The 24,689-nt window shown below is 35.4% G+C and overlaps 1 protein-coding gene across 3 annotated transcripts; it reads right to left on the minus strand.

Moving 5' to 3' along the window:
- Positions 1-107: 107 nt before the first annotated feature.
- Positions 108-24,451, minus strand: LOC127882468 (angiotensin-converting enzyme-like). 3 transcript variants are annotated; one of them, XM_052431120.1, is made up of 17 exons: positions 24,371-24,431; positions 22,934-22,967; positions 22,459-22,556; positions 20,583-20,686; positions 19,909-20,070; positions 17,712-17,799; positions 15,694-15,837; positions 14,609-14,803; positions 14,183-14,280; positions 13,770-13,939; positions 13,218-13,342; positions 11,336-11,434; positions 10,427-10,571; positions 8,435-8,533; positions 7,541-7,663; positions 1,629-1,755; positions 108-1,200 (listed from the first exon to the last, which is right to left on the minus strand). In XM_052431120.1, exons 3-17 carry the CDS (start codon positions 22,553-22,555, stop codon positions 964-966), a joined length of 2,013 nt encoding a protein of 670 aa, XP_052287080.1. In that variant the 5' UTR covers position 22,556; positions 22,934-22,967; positions 24,371-24,431; the 3' UTR covers positions 108-963. The 3 variants fall into 3 exon arrangements, with proteins under 3 accessions (XP_052287080.1, XP_052287079.1, XP_052287078.1); XM_052431119.1 differs by lacking the exon at positions 22,934-22,967 and having other exon boundaries at positions 24,371-24,451; XM_052431118.1 differs by lacking the exons at positions 22,934-22,967; positions 24,371-24,431 and adding an exon at positions 22,991-23,267.
- Positions 24,452-24,689: the final 238 nt, after the last annotated feature.

Below are 24,689 nucleotides of genomic sequence, written 5' to 3' on the forward strand. Positions count from 1 at the left end.
AGTTAATAAAATATAACTCGTAAGCTAAGTTACCAAACAAATCGTGAGCAAGAACGTCCATAAGTATTTATTTTCGCATAATGATGCAAACATAAAAACTCGCAAAATAGTTCTTTGTTCTTTATTTCGTTGTTAACACAAGGCTTTCTAATCAAAAATATATTAATTCAACTAATCTAACTTCCAGGACATGACGCAATCCGCCCACCCGGTTAGGGCGGTTGCCAAATTACGACTTAACAACAAAATGAACTCGTCTCTCCAGTCTGTGACCAAGGTAGGTCTCTCCTATGTTAGATTTTCTACTGTCTGTGGCCAAGATAGGTATGCTTAAATACTTCTAAGCCATTACAATGATTACATAGAGCGATGTACATTTATTTGACAAGTGAATTTTATCATCCAATATGAAGACCAATACCAATTTACCATATAATATTGTCAAGATATGTCATTGAAACAACCTTAACGCAATTGCAATCATGTATTGATTGTAAACAAACAAAAATGTTGTCCTTTTCTCCGAGGCGAGTCTGACTATGACATATGTTGCCCATTTGTGCATCCAGTTAGGTAGACAATATATTGAAATTGATGTAAAACAAACATGAATTAAAAAATATTCTTAGTAATCAATCTTTTGGACTATGAAACAGTATAATTGAATAATAATCTTTGTCTATTTATCGGGTTAAATCGCCCGAAAAAATCATATATCGAACAAACCTTTAATTTCATTTTGTCATTATGTCAATAAAAGTCTTTTTTCTATAAAACCCGATGTACGTATTATAGTCTAAAATAATCTTTACAGTTTGGAACAACACTGCAAGTGGGCTGCGCTTTTTGTCCGCTTGTACCGACAAGGAAGGTAACCACTGTTAGACAGCTGCTGTGCATCGTATGCTTTCTAGTTCCGGAAGGGCAGAAAACCTCTTTGACCAGAAAATCAAAGCACGGACTTCAACCAGAATTAAAAGCACTTAATTTTTTGTAGCCTTTCAAAGAACGCATATTATAGAGCCACGGTATCGCCAACCAAGATAGAACGATGCTAGCCATGAGCAACATGGTAAGGGAACCAGTGGAAGCCAGGGAGCGAACGCCGCTGAGAACCGTCACAAAGGAACCGGGTGGGCAGTTGTTTTTGTCCCAAGATGCTGTCTCGTTTGCTTTTCGGTTTTCTTCTTTTAACCAAATCTGCAAGAGCGAATTGCATGTTGTTACGAACACACACACACACACTCTTCGTATGCCTGTATTTTGATTAAATTGTCTGTTTGTCACACAAATAATTATAACATATTAAATGCGTTGATATTTCTCTAACACCAATATGTTATACATGTACATGTATTAATAATTCGATACTACAGAGAATATTTCTTTGTTAAACATCATCTAGATATTTATGGTTTGAGAAATAATTAAAATTATTAATATTTAAGACCACACAAATTCAGTTCACCTCTAAAATTATTGTTTTTGATAGTTCACACAAGACAAATTTGAATATTTATTTGGAAAGGATTGCATACCAAACAGACACTGCGCAATGACGAAAACTTTAAAAACATAATCATTGATGTTTCAAGTGCATTGTATTTATAGTCACGGTGTATGCATACCCGGAGCGGCTCAAAGTACGCAAGAATAGGGGCCGCACTGAGCTTTCTGGTCTCTCCGATCGTCCCCTTCGTCAGCTTGAATAACGCCTCTTCCCAGTGTACAGAGGCCCCCATCTGAAGCACGGACCTGCAAATGTGTATTGTTTTAAATGCTTTAAAATGAGAGAACATGTGTTGCAGAGGTAGTATAAATGATCTATTTTTTACAAAGACATAAACACATAATAAATAGAGGATATTTGTTGGATTCGGTGGAATATCGATTTCAATTCACGAGTGATCATATATGTTTTCTATGGTCACGAGTGAATTAAAATCAATATTCCACCGAATCGAACAAATTTTCTTTTTATTTTATGCTTTTTCACGGTTTATATACATTATAAAGAGTTTAAGTGGAGAATAACTGGGCTAATTAAGTAATTTTTCACTGTTTGAAACAGTAAATTATCACTCTCTGATTATACTCCTTTAATTGACGTTTCGGCATAATGCCTTTATCAAAACAATGGAAATAATATGTTAACTACATTTTTACGTCTTTTGACTGCCCAAATTTAAATAACAAAGAAAAATGTTTTTAAACGTCAAATGACGTTGTACATGATGACGTCATAAATGGCGTTATATAAAATGGGCCATAACTATGTCGTTCATTGTCAGATTTTAAAATCATTTGGCACATTTGTTCACCATCATTGGACGGTGTGTCGCGCGAAATAATTACGTCGATATCTCCAAGGTCAAGGTCACACTTTGAGTTCAAAGGTCAAAAATGGCCATAAATGAGCTTTTCATGGCCATAACTATGTCATTCATTGTGAGATTTTTAAATCATTTGGCACATTTGTTCACCATCATGGGACGGTGTGTCGCACGAAAGAATCACGTCAATATCTCCAATGTCAAGGTCGCCACGACTAAAAATAGATTTTTTTAAAAAACAAACTTACAAAGGGGGTTAATTTTGTTTGTTCATTTCAAAAGTTCAGTTTGAGTTTTCACCCTTTATCAGATTTTTTTTCAAAATGAAAACCTGGTTTTGTGACAATTTTGTCCCTTGTTTCCATTGTTTTGATAAAGGCATTATGCCGAAACGTCAATTAAAGGAGTATAATCAGAGAGTTATAATTATTTAATATCTCTTCGGATAATTCAACTGAGCTTATATGTTTTTTAACTCCGAAAAACAAAATGGAGTAGGTGTTGCTATAGCCAAGAGATGGAAAAATACTTACGTTATGTGTCACATTAAGATTTTACATCAAAGTGTGTAAGGCATGGGATTGTACCAGAAAGATTCAAGATCAACTGAAATATTCATATAGACTGTAGCGATGAAATACTAAACAAGTGTGAAAAAGTCAAACAAGATGCGTCGGTGAAGCTCATGGAACTTACATTGGTAGCTTGTGAAGAGAAAATTAACAAACTAAGAAGTGATATATGTGTGGAAGATTTAAACAATGAGGACCATAAACTGTCTTCAAAACGGAAGCTAGCTGAACTTACACAGAAAAAGAATGAAAAATTCTACAAGCTGTTTAACTGTAAGTTAGACTTTTTATCTTCATTGGTAACAATAGACAATTTTCAAGAAAGTTCCACTCTGGGAACTGTTTCTACAGATGTATTGCAAAAGAAATATATAATAATGACAACAAGCACGAAATAGTTAGACAAAAAATTAATAACCATATGAAGGACTTAAAAGATGTTTACAAAGAATACGTAGATAGAAGTATCACAAAGCATATAGAAAATCATTCATTTAGTGACGGAAGAGTTGAATCGTGGGCAACTGAAGCCAAAATATATGCAGCAGCAACCCTATTTTTAAGTGAAATATGCATATTTGCTGACGACCAAAATATTACAAGTAAACTACTTTTCCAACCACTTAATGGGGTTAAAACAAAACAAAAAATATTCCTAAGATTAAGAATGCAGCATTTCACTTTACTTCATATAAAATTGGACCAAAACAAACATCAATACCTTCCTGAATATGAGAGAATGAATAGGTAAGTTCAAATAGATTGGTTTACAATGTAGTCCTGTTGCAATTTTGAAGAAAGAGGACATAAAATGAACTATCAAGATAAGAAAAATAGAAAAACGCAAGATTCTGATACACAAAAACTTAAATCAAACGATAAAAGAACTAAAAACAAGGGTGAAAATAAACCAGCAAAAAAAGACACAATTAAAACAAATAATAATAGTCTTGACACTGTTACAAATCTGTCTTCAAGAAAGTTAACAGAAGCAGAAACAAGTCTATTATCCGAAGGAATATCTTTTGTACCGTCTAAAAACACAGTGACCTAGCAGAATGGGAGAGACGGATGCGACTCGCAGAGTATTTCCATAGTGATGAAAATCAAGAAAGGAAAAATGAAAAGGAGGAATATGATATAAAGAAAGCCGTTTTACTCCTGAACCTGGTAGAGAAAAGTGGCTAGATGCTTATATAGAAGCAGTTAAAAATGATATTCTAAATGGCATAAAAGAAAATGGACAGTCAAATATCAAAAATCAAGAAAAACAAGCATTGCACACGTTACTAAATGATTCCAGTATAATAATAAGGCCTGCAGACAAAGGTTCTGGAATAGTGATAACAGACGCAAATGAATATGTAGAACTACTCAGGAATGAACTTAATGACAGCACATCATATGAAAAAACTAATTGGAATGGACTTGAAAATGCAAACAAAAAGGTGAAGCAACTAGCAAATAAACTATTTAAAAACGGCAGTATCTCAAAGAACTTACAACAATACTTGATACCCAAATATCCATCAAGAGGGAAACTCAAAGGAAATCCAAAAATACATTAAAAAAAGGCAACCCGTATAGAACAATCGTAAATGGCATCGGAACAAGTACTGAAAGAATGGCAGAGGTAATAGAAAAGGAACTAGAAACCTATGTTATAAAAACACCAAGCTATATAAGAGACACCACAGCATTTTTTCAGAGAGAGGGAAATAACTACACCATTGCCAGAAGGAATTATCTTATACTGTTTTGATGTTGTCAAGTTATACCCATCGATTCCAAAGAAAGAGGGCCTAGAGACGTACTAACTAAGTAACTAAGACCATCAACACTGAAGCGGTGATTGAAATGATTGAAACTGTTTTAGAAAATAATGTGATCGAATATTGTGGACAAGAATACAGACAAAAAGAGGGAGTAGCTATTGGATCAAAACTTGGGAGAAATTATGCCTGTTGTTACATGAGAAAATGGGAGGAACAATTATCTGAATACAATAAACAACCAATATTCTATAAACGTTTCATAGATGAGGGGTTTGGACTATGGACACATGGAATTGACGAACTCCTGAAATTTTTCGACTATGCGAACAAAATACATGAAAACATCAAAGTAGAATTAAGATGGAACACAACACAGATAGACTTCTTAGACACAAAAATTCAACTAGAAGATAATAAAATAACAACTGATTTATACTCAAAGCCAACCGATAAGCATCAATATGTCCAATATGACTCAGACCATCCAACAAATGTGAAGAAAGCAATACCTTATGGATTAGGAATACGTTTAAAAGAATATGTTCTAACGAAAACAAATACAGACATCGGAAAAAAGAACTAAAACAGAATCTACAGAAAAGAGGATATCCAAATAAATTTGTTAAACATGAATTATCCCGAGTTGATAATTTAAATAGGAAAGACTTACTAAAGAAGAAAGAAACAAATAAAACAGCCAACAAGAGAGTACCACTAGCTTTAACTTATTCTAACAACCTTCCAAATATCCACTCAATAATTCGAAAACATACCGACAAACTATATAAATCAGACAGAATGAAAAATATATTCCCAGACGTACCAATAGTTGCATACAGACGAGATAGGAATATCGGTGACATTTTAGTTCATGGAAAAACAAATAAAGAGATAAACAAACGTTTTCAACTAATACCACAATCGTGTAAGACTAATTGTATAGTCTGTAAAATGTTAAAAAAGGTTTTCATAACAACTCGAAAAGTGAAATTCCAAACGAAGCAATAAAACAGAACTGTAACATTTATAACTTGGTGTATGGTATATTTTGTATTAAATGCCAAAAGATGGTATACGTCGGAGAGACAAGCAGATCATTAAAGAAACGTGCCAAAGAACACGAGGCTGACGTGCGGCTACGAAGAAATAAACCAATCTCAGAACATTTCAATGGTGCGGGCCACAGAGTGCAGGATATGGGTGTATCAGTGTTAACACAAATAAGAGACAGTTCCCATTATTACAGACTTATTAAAGAATTGGAATTCATAAAGAAGTTTCAAACGCAATCACCAAATGGACTAAATACAAAAAATCAACTTGATGTCCTGCTACGGGAAACTATCTTGTAAAAAATATATGTGAAAAACATTTTATATTAATCATCAACATAAATGAATGTAAAAATAATAGTACTTTATGCAATTTATCTTGTCCATTATGTGTATATGATATATAGAATAGCAAGTATGTATGATTATTGAATCAAATATCATTATAATAATTTACATAGATATGGATTGAAATAATTAGTCATTAAATAAGTTTACCCTATTTAATTTATGATAATAAGTTTAGGTAGATTATAATAACATATGATGATGATTGTTTTATTGTAAAATATCAATTTCTTAAATATATAAAGCACACATTTAACATAAGATTAAGACACAATATGTGAGTGTTTAACGTCATTTCATTTTTGGCGAAGTTTTACATTTTTTGGCGCCATTTTATATAACGCCATTTATGACGTCATCATGTACAACGTCATTTGACGTTTAAAAACATTTTTCTTTGTTATTTAAATTGTGCAGTCAAAAGACGTAAAAATGTAGTTAACATATTATTTCCATTGTTTTGATAAAGGCATTATGCCGAAACGTCAATTAAAGGAGTATAATCAGAGAGTTATAATTATTTAATATCCCTTCGGATAATTCAACTGAGAGTAAATTATCAGTCAGTTTTAATTCACTAATATTTCTCTATAAACCTTCGGAAAGATAGAGGATATTTTTTGGATTTAGTTGAATATCGATTATAAATCACGAGTGATCATAGAAAATGATTTTTTCACTCGTGACGCAGCCACGAGTGAAAATATTTTTCTTATGACCACGAGTGAATTAAAATCGATATTCCACCAAATCCAACATTTTCTTTGTTATTGTATGCTTACAAATGATTATTTTGTATGTTTGCCATCCCGGACAATATAATTCCCCGTTGGGCGCCCCCATGTATTTTAAAAGTAAGCTCTTCAGTATGTTTTTATAAATATCTATGCATCCTTTGTAAAATTTGCCTTTGATTGGGGAAACTAAAAAAAATATATAAATTGTTCCGGTAAAAGAATGAAAATTATCGATAACTTTTCACTATTATTTTTCACTGTTTGAAACAGTGAAATATCAGTTTTATTTCACTGATATTTCTCTATAAACCATCGGAAAGCATTAAAAAATAATTCAATACTTGTCGCAATTATTCAAAATTCGTGTTGACATAATGTGGTCACTATATATTAAAATCATCAATGTTACATTTTTCACGAAAACATGTTGTATAACATTCTATTAATTGATCTTTTTTCATGTCAATGTGTATTTTACTACATCCACAAATGGAAATAGCAAGTACGAAAAGGCTGTTTAAAATTCTGGATTAACGACTCGTAATCAAATGGCGATGCTAACAGCCGAACATTTTGCGAATACAAAATAAATTGCGATTGATCTACGCATCGTTTCTACCCTGGGATGATATATTAACACCGTTACCTGATCCCAATGCGGCACTGTCCCGAAAGCAATTGATACACCTTACCTGCATAATTAGTCCGAAGTGTAATACTCACTTGAGTCTGTCACCCGCAGTCTTGCTATTGTAGATGTCGCACCGGTGGAGGGGACGCGTGTTGTTCATCAACTGACAGAGCGCGTGGTGAAACTGGAACTGTAGCAAGGAACTCACGAAGTAACTGTGGCGAGATAAATGTACCGTCCGAGTAGCATGTAGGCAACTCAGCCGTTTTTAAGTACATGTATGTCAAATAATGTTTTTATTTGTCTAAGAAATCATGGGTACAAATTAATATTCCTACGATACTGGTAACGTAGTTCGTAAATATACGATCATTGTTTTATTTATGATAAAGGGATATTGGTTGTGCACGATATAATGTAATGCAAAGTGGTTTGGTAAGTTGGTAGTGAGACGTCGTAAAGTTTTGAGACTTTTTTTACAGTCAAACATATATTTGCTAACACAATGTGATACGCGTTTAACTGGGTGTTCCAGTTCTCAATATTGTCAGAGCTTAGAAGAATCGGAGATAACTTCTAGAAAGAGACACTAATATGCCGGTACAAACAACGCTGACCCATTTGGTAACAAATCTTTCAAAATCACATTATTATTGAATATAACTACACTTTATAGACAAAACTGATCATATTTATTTGTGCCGATTTATGTTGTTTTTTTTAGTCCGGGAAAGTTCTATTTATGAATTATTGTAAATAGATTTGAATCGACGTTTGCGAAATGTGTTTGCAGAACAGTGTCTTTATTATTGCAGAGATGACTTCCAATACTAACTCACGGTCTAACAGAAGCTTAGCCCGATGGATCTTATATTATTCTCATTAGATGGATAGCTAAAAAACATTTTGAAATTTACAAACCTATGGAACATTCGGCTTTTATATGTGCAACCATTAAACATATTTATTTTAGGATTAATTAATACCTTATATATTGCGTGTTATCGGCGATGTGGGTCTTTGCACCAGGGTCGAAATCCTGCTCAGACCGAGCAACTGGTGGCGAAATGCCCTGGTATTTACATCTGCAATAATTTTTACATTATCCTTAGAAGTGTGCTAATACAGTTTATACAAAAACAGTGATATTACATTAATTTGACCAGTTTTAGCATACTAACATTTTGCAAAGATAAAACAAGTTTTCATATAACCATTTAGTTGTTTCATTTTTGCATTCAAACCGGAGCTCCGGGTAATTTTTAAACTGCATTAAAAACTGTTTTAAGTGCATTATAACTACACATGTATGTCTGAAAATGACAACAACGAAATAGAAACAAAAGCACCGCCTTTCGGGTGCAGACCGCTCATCTATTTTTCTTTTTAAAGGACCCAAATCAATTTCAATCACAAAGGAGGGAAGGGCGGAGTGGAGAGGGTGTATAGTGTGGGGCTGTGGTCATTTATGACATTATCTTCCAAAAATGGAAAAAAATGCAAAAAAAAACATGTTTCAAAAAAGAACTTTTTTTTTCGGGGGGGGGGGGGGGTTGGGGCGGGGTATAGTGTGAGGGTGTGGTGGTCATTTATAGATGATCTTTAAAAAAAATATATACAAAAATAGTGATATTACATTAATTTGATCAGTTTTAGCATACTAACATTTTGCAAAGATAAAACAAGTTTTCATATAACCATTTAGTTGTTTCATTTTTGCATTCAAACCGAAGCTCCGGGTAATTTTTAAACTGCATTAAAAACGGTTTTAAGTGCATTATAACTACACATGTATGTCTGAAAATGACAACAACGAAATAGAAACAAGAGCACCGCCTTGCGGGTGCAGACCGCTCATCTATTTTTCATTTTAAAGGTGAAGGGACCTATCTCAATTTCAATCACAAAGGAGGGAAGGGCGGAGTGGAGAGGGTGTATAGTGTGGGGGTGTGGTCATTTATGACATTATCTTCCAAAAATGGAAAAAAATGCAAAAAAAAACATGTTTCAAAAAAGAACATTTTTTTTCGGGGGGTGGAGGGATGGGGCGGGGTACAGTGTGAGGGTGTGGTGGTCATTTATAGATGATCTTTAAAAAAAATTGGGGGAGGGATTCGGGGGGCGTGGGGGATGGTTTGGGTGGAGTCTATTGTGGTATGTCAGGGAAGAGTTGTTTTGTCAAAGTATCGATCAAATCTAAGCATAAATAAAGAAGTTATGGCAATTTAACTAAATTTAATAACTTGACCTTGAGAGTCAAGGTCATTCAAAGGTCAAGGTAAAATTCTACTTGCAAGGTACAGTACACTCATGATAGCATGAAGTTCCTTAGTCAAAAAAAGGGCCATAATTCCGTAAAAATGACAACCAGAGTTATGCAACTTGTCCTTTACTGTCCCCTTATGATAGTTTGCGAGTGTTCCAAGTATGAAAGCAATATTTGTGTACTTTAGGGGTAAAGCGGACCAAAACACAAAACTTAACCAAATTTTCAATTTTCTAAGTATAAAGGGCCCATAATTCCGTCAAAATGCCAGTCAGAGTAACATAACTTTGCCTGCACAGTCCCCTTATGATAGTTAGTAAGTGTTGCAAGTATGAAAGCAATAGCTTTGATACTTTAGGAATAAAGTGGACTTAAACACAAAACTTAACCAAATTTCAATTTTCTAAGTATAAAAAGGGCACATAATTCTGCCAAAATGCCAGTCAGAGTTACATTACTTTGCCTGCCCAGTCCCCTCATGATAATAAGTAAGTGTACCAAGTTTGAATGCAATAGCATTGATTATTTATGAGAAAAGTGGACCTAAACGCAAAACTTAACCGGACGCCGACGCAGACGCCGACGCCGACGCCAAGGTGATGACAATAGCTCTTATTTTTCAAAAAATAGATGAGCTAAAAACGATCTACCAACGCGTTTGATTCTAATAATTATGGAATTAATACCCGGTGAATATGGCTTCCATAATTACCTGAGATCCCACCATGCCTTATTGTAGTTTTTAGGCGACGTCTCACCCCGGAACACGCTCCAGCGCCATTGGTCGACGAGGTAGCCCCACGGCAAGAAAGCCACCTTTTCAAGCGCCATCTGCATCAAGAAGTTGATATCACCCTCTGTAAGAGTGTGCTAATGTAAGAAATTATCATCGAAACATCAGGAGTATTTATGAAGAGTGTAATGAAATGCACTCGCTTTATGTTTTCATTTGTTAAATCTGTGTCTGTAATTGTCTCTACTGTTCAAGAAGAAAGCGATGACATGCGTGATTTACAACGAGTCTAGTGACATACATTTTCTGTATACAATGGTTATCGTGGCTTCCATTTAGCTTGGTCGTTTAATATCCACTCTTAAAGTTCACATGACCATATGTTTGCGCGTTTGGTATCACATACCTCTCTCCAGTATCACATTGTCACGAACTTTTTTTCAGCGTTTTGTAACAAAATTATCTTGTTGTGTGTCAATAAGATGACCATATGCATCTATTTTCATAGTCAGTATCAACGCTGGTCTTCGAAATGAGTCTACATGTATATATTTGTGTAGGGTTGCCGTATTGCGCATTTAACGATCCTTTGACTGGATGTGACTATAAATTAGAGATGGGAACGATTATTCGATACTTTAAATATTCGAAAAACGGCAGAATATTCAAATCGAAATTTCTTATTCGATCATTTGATTAAAATGCATTTGTTTTTCTTAAAATGTAAAAGTGCATAGTCGCATTTTGGTTCAGTGCGAACGACATTCGATTTTTAATTGGATAACAACTGCCATAACTTTATGAGATACTAAATGGCATACGGGAGGGTGTAATATAAGGGGAAGTTCATTTACTAGTATTTGTTTTATTTATAGGACAAATCCGTACCTGCGCTGTTTGGAAGCTCCTGTATTAGGCCTATCAACTTGAGATGCTCCGGAGTCAAGAAAGACAGAGTGGCGATATCGGCAACACCTTCGTCGAACCCTAGGGGCGACAAAAATAATCATGCACGCTATGTTAGCATTTTCTATATTCCGACTATGTCGGTTTAAACTTACAATTATTTTACATATATAGCTTCACATGGCATGTTATGTATGTTCAACCCGCGCGCAGTCTTTTCGTCATATGTGTGTTTGGGCAATTATGTCCTAGACAAATACGTCTGCCGTTAAAATAAACAATAGAAAGTACAGTAATGTATTGACAATCATTCGCAGGTAAATTGCCATCTCAGTGCGGTGTCTATCGAATCATCCTATACAGGGTGTTTCAGCAAAGGAAGATTCGTGGAAAGAAGCATTTTAAATGTCCGCATATTGCAGAAAATAAAGCGCTTAAGTAGCTCAATGAATGATAAGATATCGAGGTCGGTAAAAACCCCATGATGTTTGGATAGCGACCATTGAAGAAGTCTAATGTGAGCGTAGTTTAAAGTGTTTATGTTAATGAAAAAGACTTCGACATAAGGGTCCGTCTAGGCGAGGGCGAGAAGATGTCGCTTCGGTCGCACCCAACAATGACTGAAGCTCGCAGAAGAACCAAAACATTAACTCAACGTTCTGTCTGTTATAAAATGATGACGAGTTGAGGACAAGAGAGCTTCCAATAGGGACGCAAACATTTGCAGAGGGCAGCCTTAAAAAGATATCTTTTGTTATTTCGAATGAGAGAGAGAAAGGGTATATTTGAATCGAAAAACGATTAATCATACAAGAACGATGAGACAATTTCCATAGATAGATGACATGTGCAAAGGCATGAATTGCCTTGATGACTTTGTCATAAACTTTAAGAACGATGGTATAAACGTGTATGACGATGGTTTCCCGCGCGGATTTTGTAAGATACAAACCAGAAAATAAATACCGGTACCGAGGTTGTTTCGATGACCCTAAGGGGAGATAAAACTATTCTGATTGTGTAGATTGGAGTTTTATTGATTGATGCTAAGTAATGTGTTTGCTGTTATTTTGTACATTGAAATAATGTGGGGACTCATAATGAGTTGATTGCGTGGGTAGAGTAACGAACGGATTTATGACTTTCTAATTAGTTGATTTCGTTTTCTTTGTATAGCCTGTTCCTGACGCAACGTTACCGACGTGAAGAAGGAAGGGTAACAGACCAGCGGCGGCTTTCATCAACAATTTTTAGATACCCAAAACGGGAATAAAACATTAACGTGTAAATAAAGACCAGCAAACACGATTGAGAGCAACGTATTAAACGAAAGCGGTCGTAGTTACTTCTTCAGAATCATATATTCTATACAGAGAAGAATATTGAAACAGTTAATAAAATCATGTTTTAAAGCTTCATTACAGAGCTACCAGGATCGAATGGATGCTTAAAAAGGCGATGACATCTTTTGAGACGCTGCAAATGAATTCAAGGCAGAAGGCCCATATGATTTCAGATATGGTCTCTTGGCGTCTCATACGGAGGAAACTATACTTGGGCATAAGTCCCTGGGAGGTTGCAACTGTATATGTCATATTTTAGTAGTTTTTTTAATAACAAGTATTGAATACTTTTGGAATTTGTTTATAATTTTGTAATAATAATCGAACATTAACATAGAATAGTTTGTGTAAATTAAGTTGACTATTCGACGCATGACATTAGCACGATACTGATAGGATACAACAGTCGTAGGAGTTAAATGTTACCCGGGTTTGGGATATTGCGGTAGATGGCTGATGGCTATACTCGATGTAGTACACGATAATGCTCAAATGAAACAATCAGAGTAGTTAAATGTTACCCGGGTTCGGATTGTTGCGGAAAAGGAAGGGCTGATGATGGTACTCGAGGTAGTACTGCACGTGACCCATCTCATGGTGAATGGTGTTCAGATAGTCTCCAGCCACGATCGTGCACATTCTGACCCTGCAAAAATAGACAAATGAGAACCACACGGTCACAATGTTTTAAACGCAAGCGAATAGCAAATAAAGATATGCGAAACAATCCCTCGCCCAAAGACGGGCGTTTGGCCCACACTGCGTTTCTGTTATCCGGTTGAAAGTTTAACTTTATCGGACTTATATGAAGAGTATGACCATCAATGTTGAACAAAACATTTATACTTGTGAATAACAAATGTAAATAAATAACGTACATAAATATAATTACCGACGTTATGAACTGCTATTCTGTTGATATGGGTTTTCTCCTACCGCGCCTCTTCGATGGGCTTATCAAATAGTTAACTGTTTGAATGGAATAGTTTAACATTAATTTTCATTGAAAACTTGCAATTTAATTAAATCAGACATGTTTGTCTTATTTGAAAAAAACGTTTAGTAAAACATACCTGAAGTCAGTTTCGTTGAACATATCAACGGCCTCTCCGCCGCAGACCACTTCTCGGTCTTCAGCTTTGACCAGCTGAGAATTAGTCCAGAACGAGTCAGGCATTGGCTTCAGACCAAGTGAAACGAAGAATTCCTCCGCCACCCTGAACATGTGGGTCACATTGTATTTCTGCAACAAAAAGGTAATACAGCGTTTTTGATTTAGTTTGAATACCTTTCTGCATTAAAAATCCAACAACATTTAACGTGCCTGTTTTTGTATGAATAAAATTGTAATGCTTCTTAATGTATAACGTGGTGTCACCAAAATTCTGAACGGTCAATATTTTTTTTGAAGAAATGTTTTGTACAAAGAAAAGAGCTGTATTCTTAATTGTAACGAACATCATACGGAACGCATCGAAACCTATACCTGTTTAATCATTGCCTTGGTAAGGTTGTAGCTGCCCTTTCCTGGGTATGGCTCCAACAGATCGTAAATGTTGGACCAGCTCTGTGCCCACATGTCCCCTAAAGCGGAAACTCAGGATGCAAGTTGATCTGATTCTGGTATAAGATTGTATTGTAGAAAGCTACAGACAAAGTTTTAAAAATGTAAAAATGATCCATAAAATGTTGCGATTATATTGTACTTTCTTGTCTTAATTCACTAAATCAACTTTTAAGAAAACAAACCCTTAAACTATTGCCATAATTCAGTGATGATCTTAAAAAATATAATTAAAAAATTAATACAATAAGAAATCGTAAACCAAAGCTAAATTAAAGAAAAAATCCCATATTTTGGATTTACGAAACACTCGCTAAAATTTAACTGTAAATACACATTCAACTATACCAAACAGATGAGCTGGAATGTGGCCGGATGAAGGGAAGTGCTTTCCGCCATAATGCGTTCTCAGCTTGCGGCGGACGAACGCGTGCAACTCGTCATACAATGGTGCTAACTGATCGAACAGTTTACGAACGTCATTCTCGAACTCGGGATCCTCGTACACAGAACGATAGTACGCGCCCATATCAGCGTACTTTCCTGAAATAAATATGTCATCTGAAAGCAAGTATATTTAAAACAAACTCAAAATATTTCTTGATCGTTATAATGCATCGTAACAGATCTAAATCCAACCACGATTGGTCAATTATTACGTGTAGAGGTGTTCATTGTAATCAATGTTTTGCCCAATGCAATACTCTTTCGAAATGAAGAGCCTGCTTTATATGTAAATACTCTAAAACAAGAGAAAACGAATGCACTTTTTTAAACTTTTCTTATTATTTTCTTATATATTTTTATAATTTTATTGTTTACGTAACAAATGTTAAAGTGATATTATGGGCATTTTTCACTGTTGAATTGAACTGAAAAGAATCAACAGGTGGCACGAGTTGGTTAAAATGTGGTTACTGACCAATTATCTGCAACTCATTTTGCTACCAGTTGTTTATTAAAAAAAAATTATATTCGATATTTTACATGAATCACCCAGTCCTCTAAGCCGAAATGATCCGTATAACAAAATGTGTCTTTGTGTCGTATGAACGAATCTGCACTAAAACTAACTTTAGGTTCACATCGTACATGCGTGATCAGTTGTCAAACGTAAGTACGGTTGATATTCAAATGCATTATTTTTCTCTTTCCGGGATATTGTATTAGTATGTTGATGCTGCATTAACAAATGTAAGTGTATATGAAGTGAAAACACCAAAAATAAACAACGGTTGCGATAGACACCTATAAACTGTTAGATGCCCATAATATCACTTTAATCATCAGATAAACGATTTTCTAATGTGAAATTGAATGCGACTGTCAGTATTATAAAACAAACAGGAGAAACACTCTACACATATCAAAACGGTATTTTAGCAACATGGAGTGCTTCGCAATATGACAAAAAAGCGGTAGTATGATCAAACCTCCAGCCTTTATAGCCCTGTTCATAAGCGTGACCATTTCCTGGTAGTTGCTGCGCATCATCTTTCCGCTTACGTCGCGCCAACCCTTCCAGGCGTCACGCAGTTCGTCGTAGTTCCGGCTATTCGTGAAGATCTCCGTCAAACCTTACATGTATATAGCACCGGTTCAATTAGAACGTTAGCATTTGAAAGTTGTAGTTATATGATTATGAACAAGAGCTGTCTCCATAGGATGGCATATACCCCCGATTAACGCTTTGATAGAAATTATGAGCATTTTTCGAAACCTTAACGCATTTTTCGAAACCTAAAAGCGGACCCTAAGGTCAGGGCCAATGTCAAAGGGGTCAAAACTTGTGTGCGTTTGGAAAGGCCTTGTCCATATACACATGAATACCAAATATGAATGTTACATCTGAAGCGACATAGAAGTTATGAGCATTTTACGAAACCTAAACGCAAAGTGTGACGGACAGACAGACAGACAGACGGACAGTGCGATCACTATATGCTCTCCTTCGGGGGCATAAAAACAAAACTTTAAACATAACAACATGAACATTAGAAAGAATAATTTGACGAATGTGTAATAATTTCCCATATTTATAAATAAACAAGAGATGTGTTTGTCAGAAACACAATGTCCCTTATTGCGCCGCTTTGAAATAATATTTCAATATATAATTTGGCAGGTTTAGAGTTTATTTCCCTTTTTACAGCTTATTACTTCCCTTATATTGTATTTTTATGCCCCCGGATCGAATGATCGGGTGTATATTGTTTTTGGCCTGTCTGTCTGTCTGTCATTCTGTCTGTCTGTCTGTCTTTCTGTCTGTCATCAAAACTTTAAACTAAAACTTTAACCTTGGTTAAATTTTTGCGATAACTTTTGCAATATTGAAGATAGCAACTTGATACTTGGAATGCATGTGTATCTCATGGAGTTGCACATTTTGAGTGGTGAAAGGTCAAGGTCAAGGTCATCCTTCAGGGTCAAAGGTTAAATATATGGCTTCAAAGCGGCGCAATAGGGGGCATTGTTTTTCTGACAAACACAACTCTTGTTTGACTGTTGACCTTGAAGGATGACCTTGACCTTTCACCACTCAAATGTGCAGCTTCATGAGATACACATGCATGCCAAATATCAAGTTGCTATCTTCAATATTGCAAAAATTATCGCAAAACTTTAACCAAGGTTTAAGTTTTGGGACAGAATGACAGACAGACAGGCCAATAACAATATGCCCCCGATCATACAATCCGGGGGAATACAAATAACATATGGAAAATAATTTCTGAAAATCGAACAATTTGAAAACAATAGGTTGGATTTACTTTTTGAAATACGTAAACGCAAAAATTTTAAGATTATCATTTTACTGTGGAAAGTTAAAAATAATAATAATATAATTATTGTATTACTTCCAAATTCTTTAAATGCCTTAAATATTTACCAATTGTTAAAGTTGATACTGGATACGGGAGTTTGAGATATTATTTGTTTATGTTATTTAAAGCCTCTTTAACGCTCAAAATCAACGAAAAGTTCAGTGTTCCTATTGGTCATTGCCGAAAATTCAATGCCAGATGTAATCTGGTAAAATAGATGTTTGTATATACAAATGCTCGTTTTCATTATTGTTTTGCATATTTAATTCCATTTTAATTTCTCGCAACGATATCTATTCATACGACACATGAACACTAACATGGTACCATTTTAGTGCTCGTGTGTCGTATGAATAAATATATTCGCGGGAAATTAAAATGGCATTAATGTGTCACAAATAAATAAAAACGAGCATTTTATATCTACAAAAATCTAAGTAATCATACCACATCTAGCGTTGAAATTGTGGCTATTGCTATAAGAAACACTGATTGTTTAGGTGTTAACTTTATTTTACGAAATACTTTACAAAACTTTCGTTGATTGAGAGCTTGATAGAGGCTTGAACTCTGTGTTGACAACTAAATTATATTCAGTAAAGACAGCACAATACAAGAGGGCATACCCGGCTCCAGCTGGTGACATTCAGTGGGAGTCTTGCACCATTTCGCGGTACTGTAGATCCCGATCATTTCCGCTTCAATTTCCGCTATCTTAAAACAACAACAACGAAAGGCCCATTTCATGTAAATATAATTATAATAACGCGATAACCTTCGGCATAGTGGAGCGCGAGTAGTGAGCTACGATTTACGTTAAGAGTATGACGTCAAAATAAACGAACTTGGGCAAAAGACATCCGTTTTATTTTTAAAATGTTTTGTCCAAAAACATATAACAGCAACAAATAGTGTTAAAAATACTAATTTGCCACTTAATTAAAAACGCTTGTGCAAACATAATCCGGTTTGGTTTTCGAACTTATTGTCCTAAATCACAAAATAACAAGAAAGAATGTGCATAAAATTCCGAGTAAGATCGGGTTTTCGCAATAAATGATTTTTGTAGACAACAAATGACATCTTGTATCAAAGCAAAATTGTTAAATGCCCCCTTTGTCGTTTAATCACGAGTTCAATCTTTAAACCAACCATGTTAAGACATTTTTTACGAGTTTCGAAAGGAAATATTATAATTGCAGCAATAAATCATACACACTGGCACAACAACGATGAAAGTAAACGGCACTAAATACCAATAAATAACATCTTATAATACCACTATAACAAAAGAAGCGTTTTTCATTGACATTTTCTTAAGAGTTTGAATTTAAACATGATTTATTGTCAAGCAAAATTTCTGAACATTATGGACTGCATCACGTTCATTTTCTCGAAAACTATCTTTCTACACTATCGGCGTGTCGATAACAGTTAGTATATGTTTTGATTTGTTAATGTATCAAACTTTCTATAAGATATGTAGTTGGGGATATTAACACTGTCTGTCCATATTTCATTCCTAAATGCGTTATGACTGGGAACAGACAGTGTTCTAATGCGCCGAAATAGATCCAGAAAAAATGCCTTCTTGATTAAAGACAGCCTTAAGTTCAGCCTCGTTTTGAAATGAAAATAAACCACTAAACCAATGCTGTTCTGCTTTGTTTTGCTATTTGTTATAATATTTAAAGTTGAAACTTCACTTCTTTTCAAACACTACACAAATAGTCAAAATTGTCAAAATCAACACCGTGTTGGATTTTAATTAGTGTATTTTTCCTTACGTAGTGGGGAGATGATGATGTGATGTCAAAGATAAGTTGTCGCCGAGCCAATCTAATCTTATGACAATAGGATGATGAGCTATCGGAGAACAATCAGTGCATGTTGCATGAAAGGGTTGCACAATACAGACGGGTGTGTTGTATTCAGTACATAAAACACAAACAAACGTTGTCTCGTGATCAGTCGCAATTTGTAAATAAATGTTGCCAGTTTGTTTAGATTTTGTCGCCATATGCGACACTCGCGGTAAACAGCGGGAACAATGATAGTTGTCGAAAATGCTATAAGTATTATTTCGCAACACCAAAAGCATCTAATTTCAATCAGTATTTGAATAAACAATGAATTGAATTTTACACACTCACAAAACAATAATATGACTTAAGTGTTAGACGAATGGTAAAATACAGAAAAAGACCGGTGTTTGTGATACATAATGCCCCATAGTGCGCTATGAAGCCGCACAACAGCTATTTGAGAGAAAATTTAAATATCCAAGGCCCATAACTTCACCAAAACCACAAGGACTGGAACAAAACTCACACTTTGTCTATAAGTCATATAGGTAGTCACATACCAAAATTAAACTAAATAACTAAAATCATTTCGTTAAAAAAAACTTAAAAAAAAACAGAAGTCCAAGACCCATAACTTCGCCTTAAATCAATGGACCGGAACGAAACTCACACTTCATCTATAAGTCATGTAGGTTAGGTATAGTAACATACAAAATACAAGGTAAATATTTATAAGCATTTCGTTAAATACCTCAGGAAAACGGAACGAAACACATACTTCATCTGTAAGTCATGTCTGGTAATCGCCTAAAAGCATTTTGTAAACGTACACGGAAAACTGTTACTATAAAGGAAATTTTTAAGTCCACGGCCCATAACTTATGTCGATATCTGAAAGCGTATCATAAAAAAGTCCAGAGAATGGAATGCCGGACGGACTGACGGGCGGACGGTCAGACAGTGCGACTGCTATATGCCATCCTACCGGGACATACAAATCAGTTGTATGAATATTCACCTTGCGAAGGACGTCACTGTCATTATAACCAGAAATTCCAACATCTAGAATCTTGTTTATCTGACGTATTAAACTGGCGTTGGTCATTGCGCTAAGGTTGAACTTCGCTGCTTCTGAAGCTTCTTTTTTGTTGAAATCGGAACGCAGCACTGTCACTATCATCTGTAAAATATAGAACGGTTTTAAGCATCAAAGAATATACTATATAACAATATCAAGACCTAAATGGTCACGTAGTCTTAGAAAGATAATAAACTTAAACAACTCCATTTCAGTGTTCATAGCGATTTATTTCTGTTGATTTAATTCTAACACAACGTTTTCCAATGCTCGTAAAATATTCTGAACTACAACCTAAATGCAGCGGCCTATCGGTCGCATGACAATATCAAATTGTGTGACTGCAATATATGGCCGTATGCGTGGTACTGTCCAGTAACTAAACTGAAAAATACAGTTATCAACAATCGTACTCCGGCTTTAGAACGACAGAGCGGAATAGCAATGACCTGAACAGAACATTACTTATATTCGCTCACATGAACATACCTTGACGACACGCACAAATACCTTCCAATACGGCACTCGCATGTATCTAGGGTGATTTCGCTCACATGTACCCATCTTGACGAAACTCACATGTACCTATCCAGACGTCATTCAAGTCCACCTACCATTTGTTTTAGGTTGTATTCAGTGATGTTAGTATTGTAGGCCCAGGACTTGAGCCAGACAAGGTGAGTGAGGTTTTCCGCCCTTTTGTTGTAGCCGTTAAATCCTGGAAAAGATGTTAACAGAGATACGATTGTAAAACGTAAGCAATTGTATGACGCCGGCTATCATGATGATTGTTGCTTTTTAAACACAAGTTATTAAATCGGGATTGCGGACTTATCGAATTCAATGATGAGTATCTTTCGTTCATTACACAGCTACACGTTGAACTACATAATACAATACAAAGAGATTAAAAAGTGTTGTTGTTTTAAAACAAACACATCCAGGGCTAATTTCCCCTTTTAGCAATGGCCTTATATAAGCTCCTTCTTCCAAGAGAAAGGCCTCCTCCATTCTGCAATTTTCCTCTAATTCAAGCTCACGTTGAGGAATTTCTTCCCTTTTAAGTTTTGTCGATATTTTGTCCCATTATGGAAGGCCATGCCCTTTCACAAAATAAAGAAAACTAGAAATGGCGCGGCAGAGGCCGACGCGTATCCCCACGCCGAATGTTTGACCTAGGTGTGCCCCAGGGTTGGTAATGGGGCCATGCATAGCTGAGATTGACCGTATTGTCATAAGAGAAGTTCATCATCAATTAGAAGTGAATTGGTGTAGAAATGAAGAAGTTATAGTAAAAGGCAATTTTGGGTGGGTGTGACATATGTGGGCAGGGCGCCCCAGGGTTGGTAATTGTGCCATAGTTGAGATTGACCGTATTGTCATAAGAGAAGTTCAGTATCAATTTGAAGTGAATCGGTGTAGAAATGAAGAAATTATAGTAAAAGGCAATTTTGGGCGGGTGTGGTCTATGTGGGCGGGGCCCCAGGGTTGGTAATGGGGCCATGCATAGTTGAGATTGACCGTATTGTCATAAGAGAGGTTCAGTATCAATTTGAAGTGAATCGGTGTAGAAATGAAGAAATTATAGTAAAAGGCAATTTTGGGTGGGTGTGGTCTATGTGGGCGGGGCGCCCCAGGGTTGGTAATGGGGCCATGCATAGTTGAGATTGACTGTATTGTCATAAGAGAAGTTCAATATCAATTTGAAGTGAATCGGTGTAGAAATGAAGAAATTATAGTAAAGGCAATTTTGGGTGGGTGTGGTCTATGTGGGTGGGGCCCCAGGGTTGGTTATGGGGCCATGCATAGTTGAGATTGACCCTAATGTCATAAGAGAAGTTCAGTATCAATTTGAAGTGAATCCGTGTAGAAATGAAAAAATTATAGTAAAGGCAATTTTTTGGTGGGTGTGGCCTATGTGGGCGGGGCGCCCCAGGGTTGGGATTGGGGCCATGCATAGTTGAGATTGACCCTAATGTCATAACAAAAGTTCAGTATCAATTTGAAGTGAATCCGTGTAGAAATGAAAAAATTATAGTAAATGGAAATTTTTGGTGGGTGTGGCCTATGTGGGCGGGGCGCCCCAGGGTTGGGAATGGGGCCATGCATGGTTGAGATTGACCGTATTGTCATAAGAGAGGTCCAGTATCAATTTGAAGTGAATCGGTGTAGAAATAAAGAAGTAAATGTAAAATAACCTAAAAAAATGAGTGATAATTTCTGACGCGGCCCCACCCCAACCGCTATAACTTTTGACCCAGGGGTCAGATCAAAATTCCAAATAGTGCAGGGTCGCACATATCCTCATAGCTACCATGTGTGTAAGTTTCAAGGTTCTAGTGCTTTTAGTGTAGGAGGAGATAGTGGCCAGGACGGACGGACGGATAGACGGACGGACGGACGGACGGACGGCGGAGATAACCACAATATCCCCACCTTTTTTTCAAAAAGCGTGGGGATAAAAACTGAATTCAGATATCACGATTTTACCTTCCAAATATGCTCGTGCGCGATCATCTTCAAGGGCGCTGACATCCAAGACTAGCGTTGTCACAGCCACAATAATCAATACAGAATGTATCTTCATTCTGCAAATTAATAACAGAACACAGTGTCATTAGTTAAATGAATAACCGTAATTACTCGGTTATTCAGCCAAAATAATTATCAAAAATATATTATTTATTGTAACTTATTTTTTACGCAGTGAGCTTTAAGAAAACTTACCTACATACTATACTGTAAATATTTGAAATGCATAAATTAATGAAATTTCCTACATAACACCTTAATCTGGAGAAAAGCGAAAAATTCGCTCACAAAAGCAATAAATACACCGAATAAACAGTATCACAACAGCTAAGACAATTATCATTTAGAAAATAATAAACGTGACAAGAAAATACAAGCTTTTAATTAAATTAAGACGAAAAGTTTCATTTCGTAAAGCTAACAAAATCCTTACTTGGAAGCTGGACGCAGGTGTGTAACGCTGCAAACTGATAAATCAAGTTGTAATTACCATATTCCTTAGAAATTTAACTCTCGTGCTGGTACATATTCTTTGGCTAGTTTCTGATTATAATTGTATAGAACAGTATTCCAATTCAGAGTGCACTTTTGCTAGAAATTCGTTTTGAACTGCTGCAATTTCAATATCACTATGTTTTACTTTCATTTTGTACAATTCACTACATGAATTTCAAACATGCCTATGCCATGGATTGGTTAAATATCCACTGCAGAAAATAGCCAGCCAATCACGTTCCACGTTACATTACCTGACACATTACAAACACGTACTTGACAAATAACGGTAATGTAGAGTTGGCTTTCTTCCGAAATCATTGTACCTGTATTTACGTTTAACCCGTGACATATCACACCTGTGTTGTTATTTTAAACCGGTTGACTGTAATATATACCGATCAGATGAATACAAGAAGTCAGTGTACCGTTACGTTTGCTTTATTGGATGTCACGAAATACAATATGTATGAAGTGATATTATATGAGTGAATGAGTGAATGAGTTTAAAATAGGGAACGAAAAGGTTCAATGACCGACACGGAGAGGTCATAGATGGTGCTGCAATACCAGGAGGGGACTACATATTTTTATTCGAAGGATTACCGCATATACTATACTTCGAAAAGATATATCGGAAAGGATATCATAAACTGATATATGTGTTTTATTATAAACTGTATATGTTTATTTCATTAATATTAAATAAATATATGTATTCAATCGATATTTTTATTAATTCGAAAGGTATAATAGATTTAGCGGTATGTATGAAATGTCTGTATTAATACGATAATTTATATAGATATCAAACTATGTGTTTCTTTTGTTGTATGAAAATCGGAAAACAAACTAAAATATAAACGGTATCTTACATGTAAAAAACACATTATCAAATTTAATATACATTCGATACAAAAAATATAATCGTCGCTTTAGAACTTTGCCGAACGAAATACATTAACACATGCTAGTCAACTGCTAAACACTTATGCGTGCAATAAATATAGCAATTCACAACAATTACAGTAACAATAAACAGCTGCATTAAAGTGATATTATGCGCATTTAACAGTATATGCTATGTTTGTAGGTGTCTATCGCAACCGTTGTGTAATTTTGGTGTTTTCACTTCATATACACTTATATTTGTAAATGCAGCATCAACATACTAAAACAATATCCCGGAAAGAGAAAAATAATGCATTTGAATGTCAAACGTACTTTCGTTTTGACAACTGACGACAGAAATGATTCTATGTACGATGTTAATCTAAATTTAGTTTTAGTGCAGATTCGTTCCTTCGTTCAATTCAACAGTGAAAATGCGCATAGTATCACTTTAATTAAATAACTGAAGCTGTAAGCCACATACCTGTGATCTCAAGCGTAAGAAGGTTCACCTTTATCTAATATGCTAGGGCAACCATGAAAACCTATTTACATATTACTCGCGTTCTTTAAAGGGACATTTTCACGTTTTGGTAATTTGACGAAATTGAAACAAAAAAGTTTCAGATTTTTAAACTTTCGTTGTAATTATGATATTTGCGAGGAAACAGTAATACTGAACATTTACAATCCTCGAAAACATCGACTTTATGCGTCTTTTGACAATTTTAAAACCTGAAAAGTATAAAGCTTTACAAACAAAAAAACGATTGAATAAATATGCGTTTTCTGTTGTTATCGTT

This window comes from Dreissena polymorpha, chromosome 5 (genome assembly GCF_020536995.1).
Source record: "Dreissena polymorpha isolate Duluth1 chromosome 5, UMN_Dpol_1.0, whole genome shotgun sequence".
NCBI classification, from domain to species: Eukaryota; Metazoa; Mollusca; class Bivalvia; order Myida; family Dreissenidae; genus Dreissena; species Dreissena polymorpha.